Below are 18,206 nucleotides of genomic sequence, written 5' to 3'. Positions count from 1 at the left end.
AAACGTACGAAATATATACAAAATATGACTCGTACGTACTGTGCGATTTTTTGTCGACAGGAATGAATGTAGCAAACGGGTTAAAAGCCGTTTCTACTTCACGTAAAAAGCCAATGTTCGGAAAAAAGAAGAAGCAGATAAATAAGTTAAGTAGTCACGCGATGTCCCCCGCGTTTATTTTCCAAAACATGGGTCAAAAGTTAGCACTGGTATCTTGGGGATCTGTGGCTCAAAGGGCATGAAATAAATCGTCGAATAATTCCCTTCGGCGCGGAAGGGCCGTGGTCCGCCCGAACGATTCATTGGCTTTATGCACGCGAGAGCATAAACATGTCGCTGGCTCATTATTTATCGAATTGTTTTAACCCCTGTGCGTACGATTGCGCCTCCAGACGTTTGGCGGAAGCACGTGACTTAGCCAACCGAATTATAAATTCGTTAAGGGATTTCAAAGAAAAAAACACGTGGGGTGATGTGTATAGAGATTTGAGCAATTTACGTGCTTCACCCCATCGCGTTTCTTTAATATTGCTACTTTAAAAAATAGACATTTTTCAATAAATGCAAAATGGTCGCCTCTTCTTTAATTCTTGGCCTATTTTCTTTCTGGTATTTTCTATTTTCGCAATTAAATAATATTTTAAATATAACTCGCAGTTTACCTTGTCAGACGTTCGTCAGAGTAAAATGTTTTAGATCGGCCGATGAGAATGTCGAGTAGAGAACTGCTGAATAATCGAAGGATACGAGTTATACGCAAGATTTATAATGTGTAAAAATCATTTTATTGAATCGAATTGAATACCAATTGTTAATTACTGAAGTAGTAGTTTTATAAAAATTTTAGTAGCTTGATTGGTCAAGCGATAATGGTTGGATTATTCGAATAGCTTTAGAAGATTTAATGCAGGTCGAACGAAAATAGCTCGAGTTAAAGGGAAGAATTTTTACAAAATGGTTATGATTTCCTTTATTTTATGATTAACCCTTATTTTTTAAAAATATATTTTACATTTGAAGAACACCCTCTTACACAGTACAACTTACAAACCCTCTCATTTACCGTAAAGAATATATTACATTGTCAATGATTGTAGAAACATTGTAAAATATCTACGAAAGATGAAATGTGTAATATTATACCCTACAACTAAAAATCTGCATAAAGTGATAAATCGTAGAAACGTTTTTGTTTAGAGGTACGTGAAATAATTTTCTAATTTATCATTTCCAGTAGTAGCTTATAATAAGTGTAATAGCGAGATTTTAAATATTTCGTGACCTCGATAGATAATTTTATTTTCTTCGATATCGTTGGACTGTTAAAAAAATGTAGCGCGAATTTCCGGCTAGAGAGGTCCCCTTAACTTACGGTCTTAAGTCGTTGCTCGCTATCTGCGAACGGAAACCCTGGCCAGAAATTCCAGCCTAAGCCGATAATTTATCCCAGCCACCCACGCACTTGTCTTATACGCGTGCCACTGTACAGGGACGTGTTCGCCAACAGCCGACGGAGGTTAAAAAGAGAAACGAAAAAAAGTAGTTGTGCTATACTAGTGGAAGAAAATGACAGAAAAAAGGGAGCAGGATCGGTAGCTTTTGCCGATATCCTTTACGATCGTGTTTTCTAAGTAGAATCATTTATTTAAATAAACTGCACAGCATTTACATACTACCATTTCGATTTCAGACTTTATTCGAAAGGAATCACAGACTGCCAAAAATCGTATAATGTAATCTTGGTAATTTCAATAATTTCGTAGAAGAAGAAACGAGAAAAGGAGCTATATAAGCAGACCAGACATTTTTATTGATTATTTTTACAGTTTTGCTCTTCACGCAGAATTTAGCAAAATTCGAGAATATTCATCGATATTTCAAATTAAAAATCTAAAGAAAATCACAAAGTTTACGAATATTTAAATATAATCTTTGCGATTCATGCAACGTTGAATCGAAGCAATTGAATCGATTGAATGTAGATAGACAACTTTTACCAATTCGTTCCAATCATTACCAATCGTTCTTTCCAAATAGAATTTTGTATCTTGAGAAACTCGAAAGTATTTATGGTCATTTAATGCTATATCACAGAACATTTAATTCTCACGATTTAGGTAATTTAACATTTCAAGCAACTTTGATATATCGTTATACAAACTGCGAAATGAATTTACAAGCACTTCAATTGCTAAAAATATTTTCGATCATTAAAAGCACTTGAATCACCAATAATCTCGAAGATAGGATACTAAACATGTCGTTTGAAAACCTTTTTCTATTCCAAGAAAATATTAGAAAATATCTGTATATCTCAGGATATCTACTAGTTTCATGTACCTTTCCTCCATTTCTAGAAAATTGATGTGGTAAAGCACCCTGTAACTTAAGGGGAAAAGGTTGGTTCACGAAAGAGGGGGGATGGAAATAAAGGAGGTAAAAAGATAAGAAAAGAGAAGCGTGGTGTACGACCGATAAATCGGGGATTACCGATCGCGTTTCGAAGTCGCGTGGGCGGTGGGATAAATTCCGGCCTTAATCGGTCCGTTGCCATTGCTGGAATTAATAATTTTGTTCGGTTATACTGTAAGATCACGGGAACGTGAATGAAGCAGGGGAATCTCGTTCCTTTGGGTACTGTGGACGCGTTCACAGAAACTTGGGACAAGTTACGACTGTTACGAGTTACCTGGGGCTAGCGATTCGAGAGGAGGTTGTGGAGAATCGCGATAAAATCATGACAATTCTGAGTGTTTATTTTAAAACGATCGACGCGGATTATGATTAGTCGATTGATTAAATCGAATGTTTTAAATGAGCGCAACTACGCTTTAACATCTTTTAATAAAAGGAATTTGTATAACTTGAAAGTTATAGCGTAACTAGCAAATTAAAATACAATCATTGGATATTGTAGAAAAGTTAATATAGTGGGGCCATACGTGTTTAATCTTTTTAAACGACTTGCAAGATGTACGATTATTTTACATTTATTGCAACTTATCAGATTGATAAAAGGGATAGCTGACGGTTAAAGAACTAGAGTGTATACCTACGTGTTAAGCCATTACCCTTTAGCAAATCGTCGTAAGCATATTCGCAAATTAAACTCTTTGTTTATCACAATATTCTTCAACAATTAACCTTACGTTCTCTCTCACCTTTCATATTTTTATCCAATGATTAATGTCACTGTTCATTCCTCGCGTACGTACACGCGTAACTACTCATTCTTCTTAAAAAGTCATAAATCATTATTCAATCAAGATTGTACTTAATTTGCATTGAACTAAATAAGCCGTAATTAAGATTAGAGTGCAATTCTATGCTGTAAGTTTCATTCGTTTATAAAGTGACTAACAAATAAATGAGATGTCAACACTGTAAATATCAAGTAACGACTCATTATCTCATGAAAATACATCTTTCGCAATCTTATCGGCCGTTGACTAAGTATATTGTGTGTCGTTCTTCTATTCCATTGATCAATCAACGATCACCCAACAAATACAGCAACAAAAGACCCACAAAAGTCAAAGTTCATACCATTCCAAAGTAACGAAAATGAATTCCCCATTATCACGATTATTGTGCACACCTTTTTCAGAAAGGCGTTGCAAAAAACCTTCGACGACAAGGTACAGCGTGTTCCAAAGGAAAGACACTGATATTTTTCAACTACCGGTGTCCCGTATTCTTCGACGAAATATTCTATCGGCATCGACGAAGGTCGGCTGGTTACAAAATCGCGATTAATAATCGACTGGCCCGTGAATTCTTCGTTGTCGGCCATAAATCTCGCCGCCAATCATCCCTGCTTCTATCTCGGCTTCTTTCGAGACGTTTCTTCGTCGTCGTGGAGGTTCACGGCACGTCGACAATGAGCCTTCGTTGGCATAGCCATTCTTTCGCCGCGTTTCCGTCGTTCGGCGACGATGATCGATAAGCCCTGAAGCGGGAACGCGAACGGCCTCCCCCCGATATTAATCTCGACGAAAAACTTGCGGGCCTGTTCGGTTAATCATTGGCATTGTCGATCGACGAAAGGCAAGGATCGAAGCCGATCGTCGAGTTCGATTGCCGTATTGTGAATCGTGCACTGCGTTTTGGGAAAAAAGTTTTGTCTCGCGCTAGCTGTACAATGAAGATTCTTTTCGGACGATCGAAACCTAAAAATGAAAATCTGTTCGTATTGATACTTCTTAGGTGTTTTGTTTCGTTCTCGTAATCGTATAAAGGTGAAGATATGTAGGAGGTGTTGGAAATATATTCTATAGATTTTTATAGGTATTTTATAGATATAATTTTATGTTTTTTTTTTTTCGTTATATTACTCTGGTTGGAATTATATGTGTAGAGTATATTAGAGTACGATAGTTACAGTGTTAATACGTGCAATTGTGTAATTAATCTGTCCGAGGGATTGATGAGAGAGAGAGTTAAGATTTTTAAAGAAAGGGTTAATCTGTAACTGGTAATATGGTTGTCACTTTGTCACGTAAATGTCGCATAGCATTCATACAACACGCAGAGAAATATTAAAGAAATAGATAATTAGAAAAGTGGGTAATATGGTAGATTAAACTCTTAATTTATTTAGATGTTAATTAAGTTCCATACTTTAGTCATATATAGTTCTCATGTTGGTAACGAAATGTTGTACGACTCTGCTATTAATTCTTTCAGAACCGAATGTAACGCTCTACTTGCAGCAAATTCCATCTAACATTTATATCGTGGAAAAAGCGCCCGACTTTCGAATTGCTGGATTATCAAGATTTTTCACACACTATAAACTATCTGTTGCAGGAATGGCTGGTGGAATGGGACAGGCAGGAATGGGATCGTATTATGGTCCCGCGGCCGCTTATAGTTCACTCTCTGCAGCCAGCATGGCCGCAGCCGCTGCTGCAGCAGCACAGCAGTCCGCAGCGGCGATGTCTGCGGGTCTAGCAGCACCTGCTCAGGTGAGTCGATGCATCTTGTAAACAAACAATCGTTTCCTGTCTCAAAACCCGTTTATCGTGTTCCCGATGTTGTTTCCGTGTCAAGACACTTATCTTCCTCGTTCAGAACTAATCTATGTCGTTCACCAATCGCAACGTGCGATCCTGAAACAATTCCAACGCTATTTCCGGGTTAATTTTCAGTCTTTGATATAACGATGGTGTGTAATGCTCGGTACAAACGAGCAAATTTATCGTGGTCACACCCAGGTGCGGAACAGCGACGATGTGACGTCTTTGAAACTTTGTACGCATAACACTGCACGATGTGACAGATTTATGTTTCTAATGATATAAGGCACGCGAGTGTGCGATTGTATTATTAGAAATATAATACACATCAAGCTACCGAATTACGGACCAGATCGGAACAAGATCGTAATGACGTCGCATGAATTTTCCCTTTCGTATAGATGCGAGTGATTTAGAGCGATAAGAAACAGTGTTGTAAAAAATTGCAACAGTATAGTTGAGTGGAATCATAATTGCGTATTGATAGGCAGAGGAGACATTGGTCTGAGTTTTGACCAGATTCCATGCACGTTGCTCTTGCTTTCGTGAAAGAAGGTGCGCCTGGTTGTACAATCGTATGGTACCGTTACATTGCGGAAAATGGAATTGCTTCAATATTTGTTGTATTATGAGATAGTAGTAGGCGATGGATTTTATTCAGCAATCTAAGAATCTTAAATTTCTTTTGAATTGATTTGTTGATATATAAATAATAAATTAGATCAAAAGGTCTTGTCGATACTGATGTCTTAATTATAAATTGAAAAATATTAAATCGAATGCTACAAGTTAGGAAGAAGGGGTTTGATTCAGCCGAGAAGGGGAGCATCGACGATTACGATTTGTCAGGGACGAAAAATGCGTAAGACACGGTCGCAGGGACCGAGCGTTATCGAGATGCCGGCGGAAAAGAGCCACCCACGCGGTTATTTCTTGCGCGTCCCTATTCAATGGAATTTGACGTGGAGAGACCCGATCGGGGAATCTTGAGATTTATCGCTGCATTCACGCGCCCCTTTCCTCGCCAAACAAGCGAAATTCTATTAATCGTTGCAAAACGTATATCTTACCTTTCGCTTCGAACAAATCTCCAAATATTCTTCGAGATTGTACCAAATAAGTAAACTTAAGATACGAACAATCTAATTTCAAATACGAGCAATTTACAAATACAACGTGGCAATTACTCGTCATATTGTAGACTATACCATAACGACCAAACTGTTCCTTCGACTGCAAGTTTTGTTAACGAAAAACCTTTAACGAGAAACTGACTTACACTGATTGGTTTCTGGGTCAGCTCATACATCAATTATTAACAAAATTATTCTCAAAAGATCATTTCAACCCCCGCCCAAAACTAGCTCAATCGAGCCACTCGAGACTCGTGCAAATCTCCATGAACCCTTGATCGAACCTCGACTCCCTTAACTGAAAAAGTGAAACAATCGCCGAAGAAGATCGTCGACCAACAATCCACGCGTAACAGAAGGAAACGTCGCGGAAAGGGAGAGATAGATCGCTGATGAGAGAAGGCAGCAGGAGCAACGCGAACATCGTCGAGCGAGAGAGGCCGCAGGAAGAGAAGAAAGAAGAGGAGGTACGAGGCGGAGGATGAGCGTAGTAGGTACGTTTCATTCGTTGTCGCAACAAAGGGGCCCCCGGGTGGCTTCGCAAACAGAAACCGGAGACCGTGGTCTGTGTATGAATTTCCGCAGCTGGGTACGGGAGACAAACAGATAGCTAGTTATTTCTGCATTCAACGGCTGAATGGCCGACGCGTCTGGAACGACGCAGCGGTGCGATACAGACCGACTATTATTGGCGAACCGACGAGCACGAGCGAAGAATTCCAACGCGCGGTCGCGCCGCCGTGTGTTATCGTGCTCGCGGACGAAACGGCACCGTCATCGCCGTCACCGTGCCCGTCATTGCTGGCTTTACCATTTAGGAAGATCTTGCCAGGCCTACGATGCGTCCAATGAACATTTTTTTCAAGTCAGACTTCTTCGCCGCTGCTTCGTCAAAGAAGAAACCTTGGGTTAAGAAAAAATAAGAGGAGTCGAAAGAAGCAGGGTGACGATCATCGGAGGATAATGCGAGGGTTTCTGGTTTGTGGAGAATTAAGGGGGTGGCTTAGTAAATTATGCGAGAAATTCTTAGTCAGAGATGGTTGGTGGAGTAAGATTAGGGGTTGGTAAGGAGAAGACTGTTTATGTGGTATTGTATGGTGGATGATGACTTGAGTGGAGATTTTTTAATTGAAGACTACGCGGTGTTTTGATTTTCTATGGATAAATGAAAATGGAAATGCACTGTTTCATAAGGTAGTATAGATACGAGTAAATATGTTCGTATAGAATGTTATTTTTTCAAAGTACTAGTATTACTATTCTTTCTTTCCAATCTATTCAAAAACGTGTTACTATTACCAATAATTAATAAAAAAAAAACATTTTTCTAGTTAAAAAAGAATTTGATCTTGAAAGGGGCAATAAAGTATTCCTTATAACATTCAGAGGGCCGATATGGCAATGCTAATCAGAAATTTACTTCACAAACTTTCCAACTAGCTCTCAGCAAGATTACACCCCAAGTTTCTTCTAACTATCCTTGATGGTCTACTTCACGTAGAATGTACATAAATCTAAAGAACAGAATCGAGCTTCCGATTGAAAGTCCATTCTCGACGTTGCTCCGAGGTCTCGAATCCACGAGGGCACGATGTGGGTGAAATATCGACGAACCGGCAGCAACAATGCTTCTCGGTTGACTTTCTCGCTTTGGCCAACCTTTCTGACCCGGGAATGGAGAAGAGCCATTTGGAAAATAAAGTGCTCTGCTAGCAAAAGACATTCCACTCTCTTCCTCTGTCTTTATTCTATTCACAAACCGTGTTTGCGTTTCTTTCTCTGTCACTTCTGCGCTCTTCCCTTCGTCGCTTTCCATCCTTGACGACACATGGCAGTGCGGCGAATAAGCGCCTTTGTGAATGAAAACAGAAGAATAACGGTACGACATTGTGTTATACGCTCGAACGGCGACACCATGCTGCTGCACAATAATTAAGTCTTGTCAGAACGACAACTACTGCGACGAAGGTGGCGTCGAGCCCAAGTGGAATTTTATTTGGTCGACGCTTGAGGAGGCGTGCTGTTTTAAATTTTCCACTGTTAACGTTGAAAATTAAATACACTATATCTCATGAGTATATAATCATCAAAAACTTTTCGATTATTACGTACACGAAGATCAGAAGAAGGAAGAAAAACACGATGTGTAAATGATATAACAATAGATGTTTGTTGATTTTGATATCACGTTATGATAAAACAGGGGATTTTTAATATGAAACAAAGACATGTTAGTCACGAAGATTTTCCTCGGACCCCTTAGTCGTTTGATCCTTTTCCACTTCCATCTCTATTATAATAATTTAATGTTATGAAATAAATAAAAGGTATCGAACGTTGCATCATGTTAGTGTCTATTGAAATGTGGTTAAATTCCGCAACATTTGCAGTCCAGTTATAACATATACTTTACTTTCACTTTATTCTGTACATCGTTACACACTGAAAGTTCCGATAAATGCATAAACAACCGTAGTCTACAGGTAGGAAAAATCATTGCGACTCGTCCACGATTCTAACTCGTTATTCGTTGCGAATGGGTTAATTTCCGGAGTCCATGTGATGGAGTCGACGTCGTTTTAACCGATGGAGAACCTCAGGATTCGCAAGGACCATTCGCGAAGGATTTTGAGTCGAGCAAAGAAGAGGAACCGAGCGGTAATCAATTGGACGTAGCTGGGAGAGGAGAGACGAGCGAAGCGGCTAAGACTGGATGTAAATCATCCGGACAAAGCCGCTTAACGATCCGACAAAGGGTCCGGCGTGGTCCTCGTCCACGAATTATAGAATCGGGAATAATCGCGCGCTTCTCCTGGTTCCCTCTATTTCTTTTTCCTTTTTAAGGATCCCGTCGCAGTTTCACGCGGTGGACCATCCACCGCCTCGTGCGGCCGATCTTTTAACCCTTGGAACGGTTATGAAATTTATAGCCATTGGTAGCTTTGTCCTGCGAATAGAACAAATCTCTTTCGAGTCTGTCCGACGTGTCCTCGTCGCGGATCCGGCGATTTCGCGATTTGCACTCGGACCGAGTCGAATGCTGCACCTTGAAACCGTTTCTTTCTTCGTCCGAAGTTTCGGTTAGGAGGGTGGTAGATATTCTTATGGAACGTTCATTTATTTTTTCTTTAGGAGCTTCCAATGCGATTTTGATCCTTTTGTTATGTGGATTTATTGGAATTGATTAGGTTGGGAGGAATACATAATGTCGTTGGTAGCGTTAGTTCAGGTTAAATTTGGAATTCGAGGTGCGGAGATACGATGATCATTTTGATTTTTAATTATTTTATGATGTATATACTTGAGTTGAAGTAATATAAATCAATTATCTTTTTACTTCTGAAATCTATTAAAACTATAAACTTAATACTGAAAACAATACAATTCAAATCATAGAGCCTCGTTTTCTCATAGATGTATCATAGTTTTACGACATTTATTCTTTCTCCTCGTTCATCAATCTTCCTCTCGATAACCACCAAAATTTTTGCTTCTTGGCAAAATTAATTCCTTGAATATAATCCATTTAAGAAGCCATAATCTCAGCAATACCCGGTTAACTTCAAATTTGCTAATTCGTCCATTCAACCCAGACCAGAAGTTACCACAATAACTAACCAATGTTCATTCTTCTCTTCTGTGTTCCAGGTGGTGAGCTCGATGGACGCCATGAAGTACTCGATGGAGGCCGACAAGTACCGAGCTGCATACATGCCGCCGAGCACTCTGGCGATGAGCATGTACTCCGACCCCAAGTACCTGGACTCGAGTCCAAAATCGTACCTGGACCGGAGCTACTTAGGCGTATTCGAACAATCGAAGCTCTACATGGACCAGAAGCCTGCGATCACCGACTACAATCGACCCAGTTACGAGCACAACAAGCTTTACGAAGAATCCAGCCCTGGTAGTATCGTCGGTGGTGGTCCAACAAGGTCACCAGCCGCAGAGTCTCCGGACATGAGCAAACAGCACGAGAGGACCGAGCAAGGTTCGTCTAGCGCGAGTTCTACGTCTACCTCGTCGGCTGCGAGTCCTGGTGCCAGTCTGCCAGCCTATTATCCAGGCTCGGTGCAAACCAGCGGTCTATTAGGACCCCAGATGAGCCAATACAGCGGCTATCAAACAGCTCCAGCGTCTGGAAACGAATCGTTCAGACGACCCCTCACTGTCATCTTCTGACCCGATAGAACGTAGCTCTGATCCATCTTCGAGGAGCAGTTGCCCTGAGTTCGGTCCACCGTTTCCAGAGGTTTATACATGTGACGTAGGTAATGGATAGACTGTGGGTGTTTGTGTATATGGTATACAAATTATAGGAAATATGCAGAGTAAAATTTGCAAAATGTCCAAGTTAAAGTTAATATTTGTTATAGTGCTTGGTAGATGATACAAGTCTCTATTTAGGTTCGTTTCCTTTGATTTTAGTTATCGAAGTACGTCCGAATTTTCATAAACATCCGCAGTCCAGTAATGGATATTGATCTGGCTTCAGAGTGATTTCTTGCTTTTGGAAGCTGGTTCTTCAAGTTTTTAATATAGGAGGAATTATAAAATCACGGAGTTATGTCTTGATGACTGGGATTGTTCCTGTTTTTAGTAAGAAAGAGCAAAGTAGTGGTTTAACATTTTACGCTACTAGGTATCTTTGGCATCCTAATATATTTTTCTTTTGTTTTCGAAATGGTTAACAAAAGAGTTTTATTGAAATTGTTGAATGTAATTAATTGGATGGGTTAGTAATGATCTGAAGCATATAACGATATTTTATTTGAGAATTGAATTTAATTTTTTTGTAACATATGACATACGTCGTTATCTTTATTCTGTTTTAATTTACATATCCGTTATTCTATTGTTATACTTTACTAATATACCATTCTACTTATCTCTCTATAAGAATTTCGAAGAAAGAACAGATACTTTCTATAAAATTATTTTTCTCAGCTATCATTTTTAAACGCGAGAGTTAAAATGAAAATTTATAGAATTTCTGTTTATCTCCTATAACTATATTTAATTTTCCGAAATTTGTTGGAAGGTAGTTAGTTTTAGGAACATTAATTATTGGTTCATCCTCATAATTCTTGTTTTTGGTATACACAATATAAGTTGATACACTAAATTCAAAATAATCGAAATGCAAAACATCTACATCTGGTATAAAGAACAATGATTAAATAATGCAAGCAACATATAGAGAATCGTCTTTTAACACAAAAATTCAGAGACCTGTACAGTAATTTCAATCATCAAAGCAATTGTTGAATCTCAAGATAAAATATCAAATGAACCTCCTAGAGTCATCTTAATTCTCAAGAATGATCTCTGAAGCTGTAAGAAGAGAAAACTCGTCCAAAGGAATATCTAACGTCTTGGACCAACGAATATATTCACGAGGAATATCATAGTGAAATCAGGGCTATCAACGATGCAGATCGTTGAAAGCAACAACGAAGTCGATACTCTCCGTGTTCTAGCCATCCCCAAACGTCAGATTCGACGCGTGACGATTATTTATCGTAAAAATAGGGTTTCCATCCTCGAAATGGAATTATAAAGAGATTGTACATAGTCCCCGTGTAAATAGTGTAGCGAGGATTATTATCGCGCACGACGCTCGAAAACGGTTTTCCTTCACCCCCTGTTCCCAGTGTTTCCTTTTTAATCGACAGAAGCACCTGCATTTTCGTTCAGGTTAATTCGAAAGTTTTGTAGTATAAACCTATCAATTAATATTTTTTCAAGTCTCACATCTTGTCCTTTTTAATCAAGTTATTTGATTTAAAATAGTTTGAAACATTTTATTAATACGAGCCTGTTATATTATTAGACTCGAGATATAATTTTAACTTCTAAACGAATCATCTTTTCAATCGTTCTTTGATTTTCTTTAATATCACTTTCTAATTCTTTTCAGTTGTTCTTTCATTGTTTTTCATATTATTTCCCGTAGAATATCTACTTGAACTGGAACGATTTGAATCCAAATACATAAACTGGACTAATCTGAACGAAGTTTATTTAGCACACATATAAGTATACATGTACGCAGAATCCCAAGGATCTTCCCTTTTCCTTTACATCCTGCTTCGACTATCGAACATCGAACTCCAAAACGGAATCGACATATCCCTTCTAATTACCAGTAGCATTAGGTAATTACCAATTCCACGGTATTTCGTTTCGAACGAACTTACACAGAAACAGAGCAGGATGAGCAGAAAGTTTCGTGCAACGGAACCGTTAAAAGGAGAACGTGATTTTCGTGCGGTCGTTTGATTCGTAATCGCTGTACATAGACCCCTTCGATTTGTTAGAAAAAAAATGCGTCGTCACGTCCTCTTCCTCCATTTTCTTGCTTTTTCCCCATTTTTCAATCGAGAAAAGGCCAAGAAAATTTCCTTCGCCTCTCGTTCGTCGTTTAGTATTAAAAAGATTTACAGATGACGACGTGATAAAAATTTGTTGTTCGTTCCCGAATGAGAACTGATATAACTATCCTTTCGTTTCAATTTTTAGCTATTTATTAATCATCAGAATTCTATTAATAATAATTATTTTTTTACTTAATATGTTGACCATTGAATGAATATGAATCAATTTGTACGTTCAGCGTGCATAATGTTCGATAACCGGTGAAGCAGATGGTTGAAAATCGCCAGAGAATCTGTTAAATATTATCGCTTCTTTCTTGGTTGTTCTCTTTTCTTTTAGTTTTGTGTTTGTTTAATTCTCCAACGAAAATACCTATCTAGTACTTTCTTCAGTTCATTGTTTCCTTGTTTTCTTTCAAACATCCCAGTTGTTTTTAATGTAACCGTTCGGTTGAACGATTTCACGAGAGAAAAAGTGAGAGTGAAAAAGGGAGAGAGAAAGAGAGAGAGAGAGAGAGAGAGAGAGAGAGCTTTTATAGACGTTTCGCGAGCGGAAGAGAATAGAAATGTTAGAGATGATGAAGAAGAAGAATGATAGAATGAGATACGCTTTCGTGAAACGTCCATGACCCGCTGTAATCTTTGTACTTGTATCGTTACGATAAACCTCTTAAACTATACCGATTATTCGAGTATTACGACTTTAAAGCGGCAAAAGTAATCTATAAATATTGTATTGTAAGTGAGAAAAGCAGAAATAAACGTTAAGTATTATCCTTCGAATACAGTCTCGGACTACGTCTTACAATAGTTTGTCCCATCATCTCATTTTCGGCTTAATCCGTCCATTAGAATCCATGTTCTCTCCGATTTATTCCGTTCTTTTGTTCCCTGTTCTTGTTTTGTTCTTATTTTGTTCCCTGGCTTAGATCATTTTTCTGGACTTTCTCCCTTTTCTTTGTCGTTTTTAATATATACCACTCTCTATTTAATATTTTTTATTCCCTTGCTACCTTTATTTACAATAGACAGTTCATTCCTTATGTATTCTCTGAATGGTTACTTTACTTTTAAAGACTTAATATCTTCAAGGACAAGAAACAGGTATTTGATAAAGGGAACTCATAATAGGAAATTGAAGTTCCATACGCTGGAAACCTGAAAAAACAAGAAGCTGTTCTATAAAACGAGTTCATGAAAAATAGTATGAAAGATTGAAAAATTAATAGTCCAAGACAAAAGTCGGGAAAACAAGAAGCCAAGCTTCTTTCTATAAGCAAGAGCGTCAAATTAATTCGAAAAATCTCATTATCTGCCAACAAAGTTTCTGATGGTATCTTCATCAACAAGACGTGGAAATTTTCGCGTAGCAGAATGGGAATCAATTGAATGGATCCAAGAGACCCGGAAGACTCGTCTGGTGTCCGATTCACCGGGGCCCGAACAATGGTATTCGGTCGCGAAATCCAAGGACCGTGTGTCTGAAAAGAGTCCGGGTCTCGAAAATCCTCGAAAACAAAGAACACGTTTCACCGTTCGACCAAGTAGCTCTGCTGTCTATCGAAATCCGACACGCTGCTGGTCGAGGTGCGATGGAAAACGCTGGAAGAAGCTTTCGAGCGGTGGTTTATTGTCGAAGTTCGACAGCTGCGATCGCCATTCGAAGATCCGTGCCATTCATTCGGTTCGCACCTATGCGTCACCCCTGAAATCGTGAAAACACTTCGCTCAACTGTGAACGAGCCAACCTTGCGAGCGTGATTTTGTGGCCGATAAAAGGAACTTCCAGTTCCTGAGAAAGTTTTCCACGAAAAATCGCCTGCACTGGCTGAAACACCGGTCAAGCGAGTTACATGGAATATGGAACAAAAATGAGAAATTTGATGGTAACACTGTCGTTTTAAATGCTGGTTGAAGTTTGATGATGTTTTAACACTCGGAATTTTCAAATAGTTTGTTGCAGCTTGATATGGAATAAAGGATACATTAGATAATTCGTTTTTTTATATATAACGCAGAATGTATTTATTATAAGTTCCAAAGGATCAATGATATTGGTAGATTAATGAATATAAGGTACTGTAATTTAAAATCTTTTATTTGTTTAGAAAAATTGGAATTGTTCGAAGGAATCTCTGTACTAGTAACGTATACTTATTAATATAATAAACGATTCTCCAGAACAGTTATAAGATAAGAAATATATCAAGTTTAAGATACAGCAGTTGAATCTCATTATTTGTCTTCGTCAGCTTCAAACTTCGTCAAACACCGAAAAAAGCAATATATTTTTCCAATGATCTTCCAAAACATTTCCTCATATACAAAAAGTGAAATAAAAATAACAGCAAATTAACCTAAAGATATACTTGTCGAATCTCATCATTATTCTCCATCAGTCTCAAACTCCATCGAACTCCAAAAGAAACAAGATCTCTTAAACAACCCACCAATTGCTCAAGAAAACGTTCTCCCAGCAATCAAGTAATCACGGTCACCCATCATTATAACACCTCATTCTTCTCTCATCACACAGGCAGGTGTCGAAACTGCAGCTCCCGGTGTTTCAGAGATGCCATGATTAAAACAAACTCCAAATATAAAACCAGATAACGAACACTGAAAAGACGGGCTGACCGTATATTTACACGATGAGTGCATCACGACGAAAAAATATCGTGACCAGTAGCTCTTTCTCGTCCAAGCAAGACGATAGCTCAACTAGTCGTGAGAACGGTGATTACCAACTTGCGTATATCTTTTTGCCATGACAAACTGACAATTTTCACCGTCATTATCCTCTCGAATGGCCACCGCCATTGTTTCTGTCTCTCAGGGAGCCATCGCGCGCTCGCGCGCGTAAAGGACACGCGGAGGAGGAACGACAGTTCAGCAAGAGGTGGCTACCTCCTCATTAAATCCATTATAGCGAGTGAACAGCGACGAACTCGAGGCGGGCTGACGGGCCTCTCCTCGGTTAGACAGATCGTTTAGGTGGAATCTAAATCATCCGCAGGGGCCCTGGCTCTTCCAGCGGACGTTCAACCGTTTGGACGCGCACGCTGCACCGTTCCTGGCAACCTCTCACGACTTCATTAGTACCTGCTGACTTTGGAATGCTTAGAGGACCCGTTTTGGTCTTACAAGCGGCCTGATCAAGCGTTGCCCGGTTACGCTCGGTTTCACGCGATGTTTTTTGTGGCTTTCCTGATTCCTCATCTTGGGATCGGTGGCGGAGGATCACCGAGCACCTGATAGGGATTTCATCGAACCCGTTCCGCCGTCTTTTGTTCGCCATGCCTTTTTAAACGGACCGTGTAAGGTGTAGTTAAGAGGGAAGAGAATGCACGAGGTTTTATTTTCATATTTGGTTTTGATAGGTGGCTAGCGTTGGGTTCGAGGTGCGAGATGGTTTCAGGGTTTGACCAGAGTGTGGATCGTTAATAGAGGTCTTCATTTAGTGTAGGGCGTCGTGTGGTTTGGTTTGAGCAGAATGTTAGATGATTTTTATGAAGAGAGGATATACGGAACTTGGATTTGAGAATTTAATGAACGTATAATTCGTTATGTAGGAGCCTGATATTCCTTTAGATGTTATTTTGTTCACATTAGAAATAAATGATAATTGTGTATTTATATCTGTTAGGGCTCAAATGTAACCGAAATTCATTTGTCTTTGCAAGGCTTTTACTCCGCGATCATGCAAGTTTCTGTACGTTCTGTTTGTTATATTTAAAAGACAAGTTTCACTATATGTTAAATAAATAATCTGTTCCTTAAACGATGTTTCACGTTAACGTGTAATTTATTCTCAAACCTGACGTTTAATATTTGGAAATATAATCCATTCTCTTTTCGAGTTAAGAGCCATAAAACACGACATACAATAAAGTACCCGTGTCAAGATTTTTCTAAAAGTCATCAATGATAAAATAAGTCGTTTGATGTCCGATCAACGTCCGTTTGATTATCTAAAATTCGGCTACCATATCCGTGGTTCGACAAATAGATAATTTAATTATTAATTATACGTCCTGTCAGTCGTTGGATCGAAACGAAGCGATAGGAGGTCGCGTTTCCTGCGTCGTTTCAAAAGACGACTACAGACGTTTTCTCATTAAATTTATTATAGAGCGACGAGCAATCTACAGGCTGAACGAGTGGCTTTCGTTGCCTTAAATCACTTAACCGGAATGTAAATCGTTCGCTGGAGCTGCTCGTCCACCACCTCGCGGCTTCATTAGCGTGGCTTCGACGTTGGAATTTCGAGCCTTGATGCCGAAGCTCTCTTCGTGTTCCCTTCAACGTAGCCAAGTCGACGCACGATCTACTTCCGGTCGACGATTTTCCTCGACGCTCGATGTGTCTCAAAAAAAAAACCGACATGCCCGTCGAACGTTTTACATTTCTAAAGAATTAATTACTTTCGAGATCGCGTTCCACTTAAAGGAGAGACGTTTCGTTAGTTACTAAGGTTCGAGTAATATCAAGGTTCACGGAAATCTGTAATCGCAATCGCGTCGGATTGAATTACCTTACCTTCCTATTCTTCCACGTGGAAAATGTAAGAAATATACGAGCGAAGGTAATTAGAGAAATATTTAAATGTATTAAATATTTAATGATATTTTATCTTTTTTTTATTATTATGCACTATTTTCAGTAAGATGTTTGATAACGATTTAAATTGTACAATCGCTTTACCCACTTGCACGAATCTCAATTATAACATTATGAAGAAATTGAATATTTACACTTGATGATGTAATGGATAATTTATTGTTTAAATACTTTCCTGGTCTCTAAAATCCTATATACTTTCTCTAAATGTCATATAGCTTCTGCAAACATTTCCACATCCATTCTAAACTTCGCCGATAAAATGACGATAGTATGGCGTATATAACATATCCATAAAGGATACCTACAAGTGTTGGAATACCTTCATAAGTAACTATACATACATAAACCCATACAAGCGGATCTTTTAACCACCCCCTTTTCATCACGCCATCAGACCAAATCAATCTCCTTGGTAGGAGATCCGAAGGAACCTGACCTACGTCGACGCAGCGTTTCTCGTTGGAGAACAGAGGCTGGCAGCCCATTGGCAAAGTATTTTCAATCACGCTTCAGGAGCAAGGCAGCCCGCGATTAACAAAGCGGCGGGCAAACCGGGCGTCCCCTTTTGCTCGCGTAATTCCTTGATTGGCGCTTCGCGGTGGCTCGAGTGCGCGCGTTTTACACGACCGATCACGATCCCGTGCCGCTATAATTAATCGTTGATCATTGTTCGCGGAAAGACCTGGCGGCAGGCTCGTCGCTCGATTCCGAACCCGACACTCGAGGATCGGCTCGATACCTCGTCTTCCTTCTCCCTCCCCTTTTACCCCTTTCTTTTTCCTCTCTTTTTCCTCGCCGTCTGTTGTGCGCTTGCTCGACTTCTTTCATCGTTCAACGCGACACGCACCGACAGAAATTACATCGACGATATTACAGCTTGAGGAGGCGACGTAAATAAGGTGGAGTAGGTCGGGTTTTTGCATACGTTTTTCCCTTTGCCTCTCTCTCTCTCTCTCTCTCTCTCTCTCTCTTTCTCCTTTTCTCTGCTTTTTGATCGATCGATGTGGTAGGGGAGAGTGTAAGTAGGTGAAATCCTTAATTGGGTGGAGGATTTC

At 39.3% G+C, this 18,206-nt stretch overlaps 1 protein-coding gene across 1 annotated transcript in view; it reads left to right on the top strand.

Annotated features, from left to right (window-relative positions):
- Positions 1-13,311, top strand: part of LOC100647190 (transcription factor Sox-19b) — a 133,234-nt gene extending 119,923 nt beyond the window's left edge. Inside the window, exons 6-7 of the mRNA XM_012313648.3 lie at positions 4,810-4,967; positions 9,800-13,311. Coding sequence (XP_012169038.1) covers positions 4,810-4,967; positions 9,800-10,333 — 692 coding nt within the window. The 3' untranslated portion in view covers positions 10,334-13,311. The remainder of the gene's footprint in view (positions 1-4,809; positions 4,968-9,799) is intronic.
- The last annotated feature ends 4,895 nt before the right edge of the window (positions 13,312-18,206 follow it).

The sequence above is a fragment of the Bombus terrestris genome, chromosome 11 (assembly GCF_910591885.1).
Source record: "Bombus terrestris chromosome 11, iyBomTerr1.2, whole genome shotgun sequence".
NCBI lineage: Eukaryota > Metazoa > Arthropoda > Insecta > Hymenoptera > Apidae > Bombus > Bombus terrestris.
The sequence above is the reverse complement of the archived record's forward strand: the minus strand, read 5'-3'. Positions and strand labels throughout refer to the sequence as shown.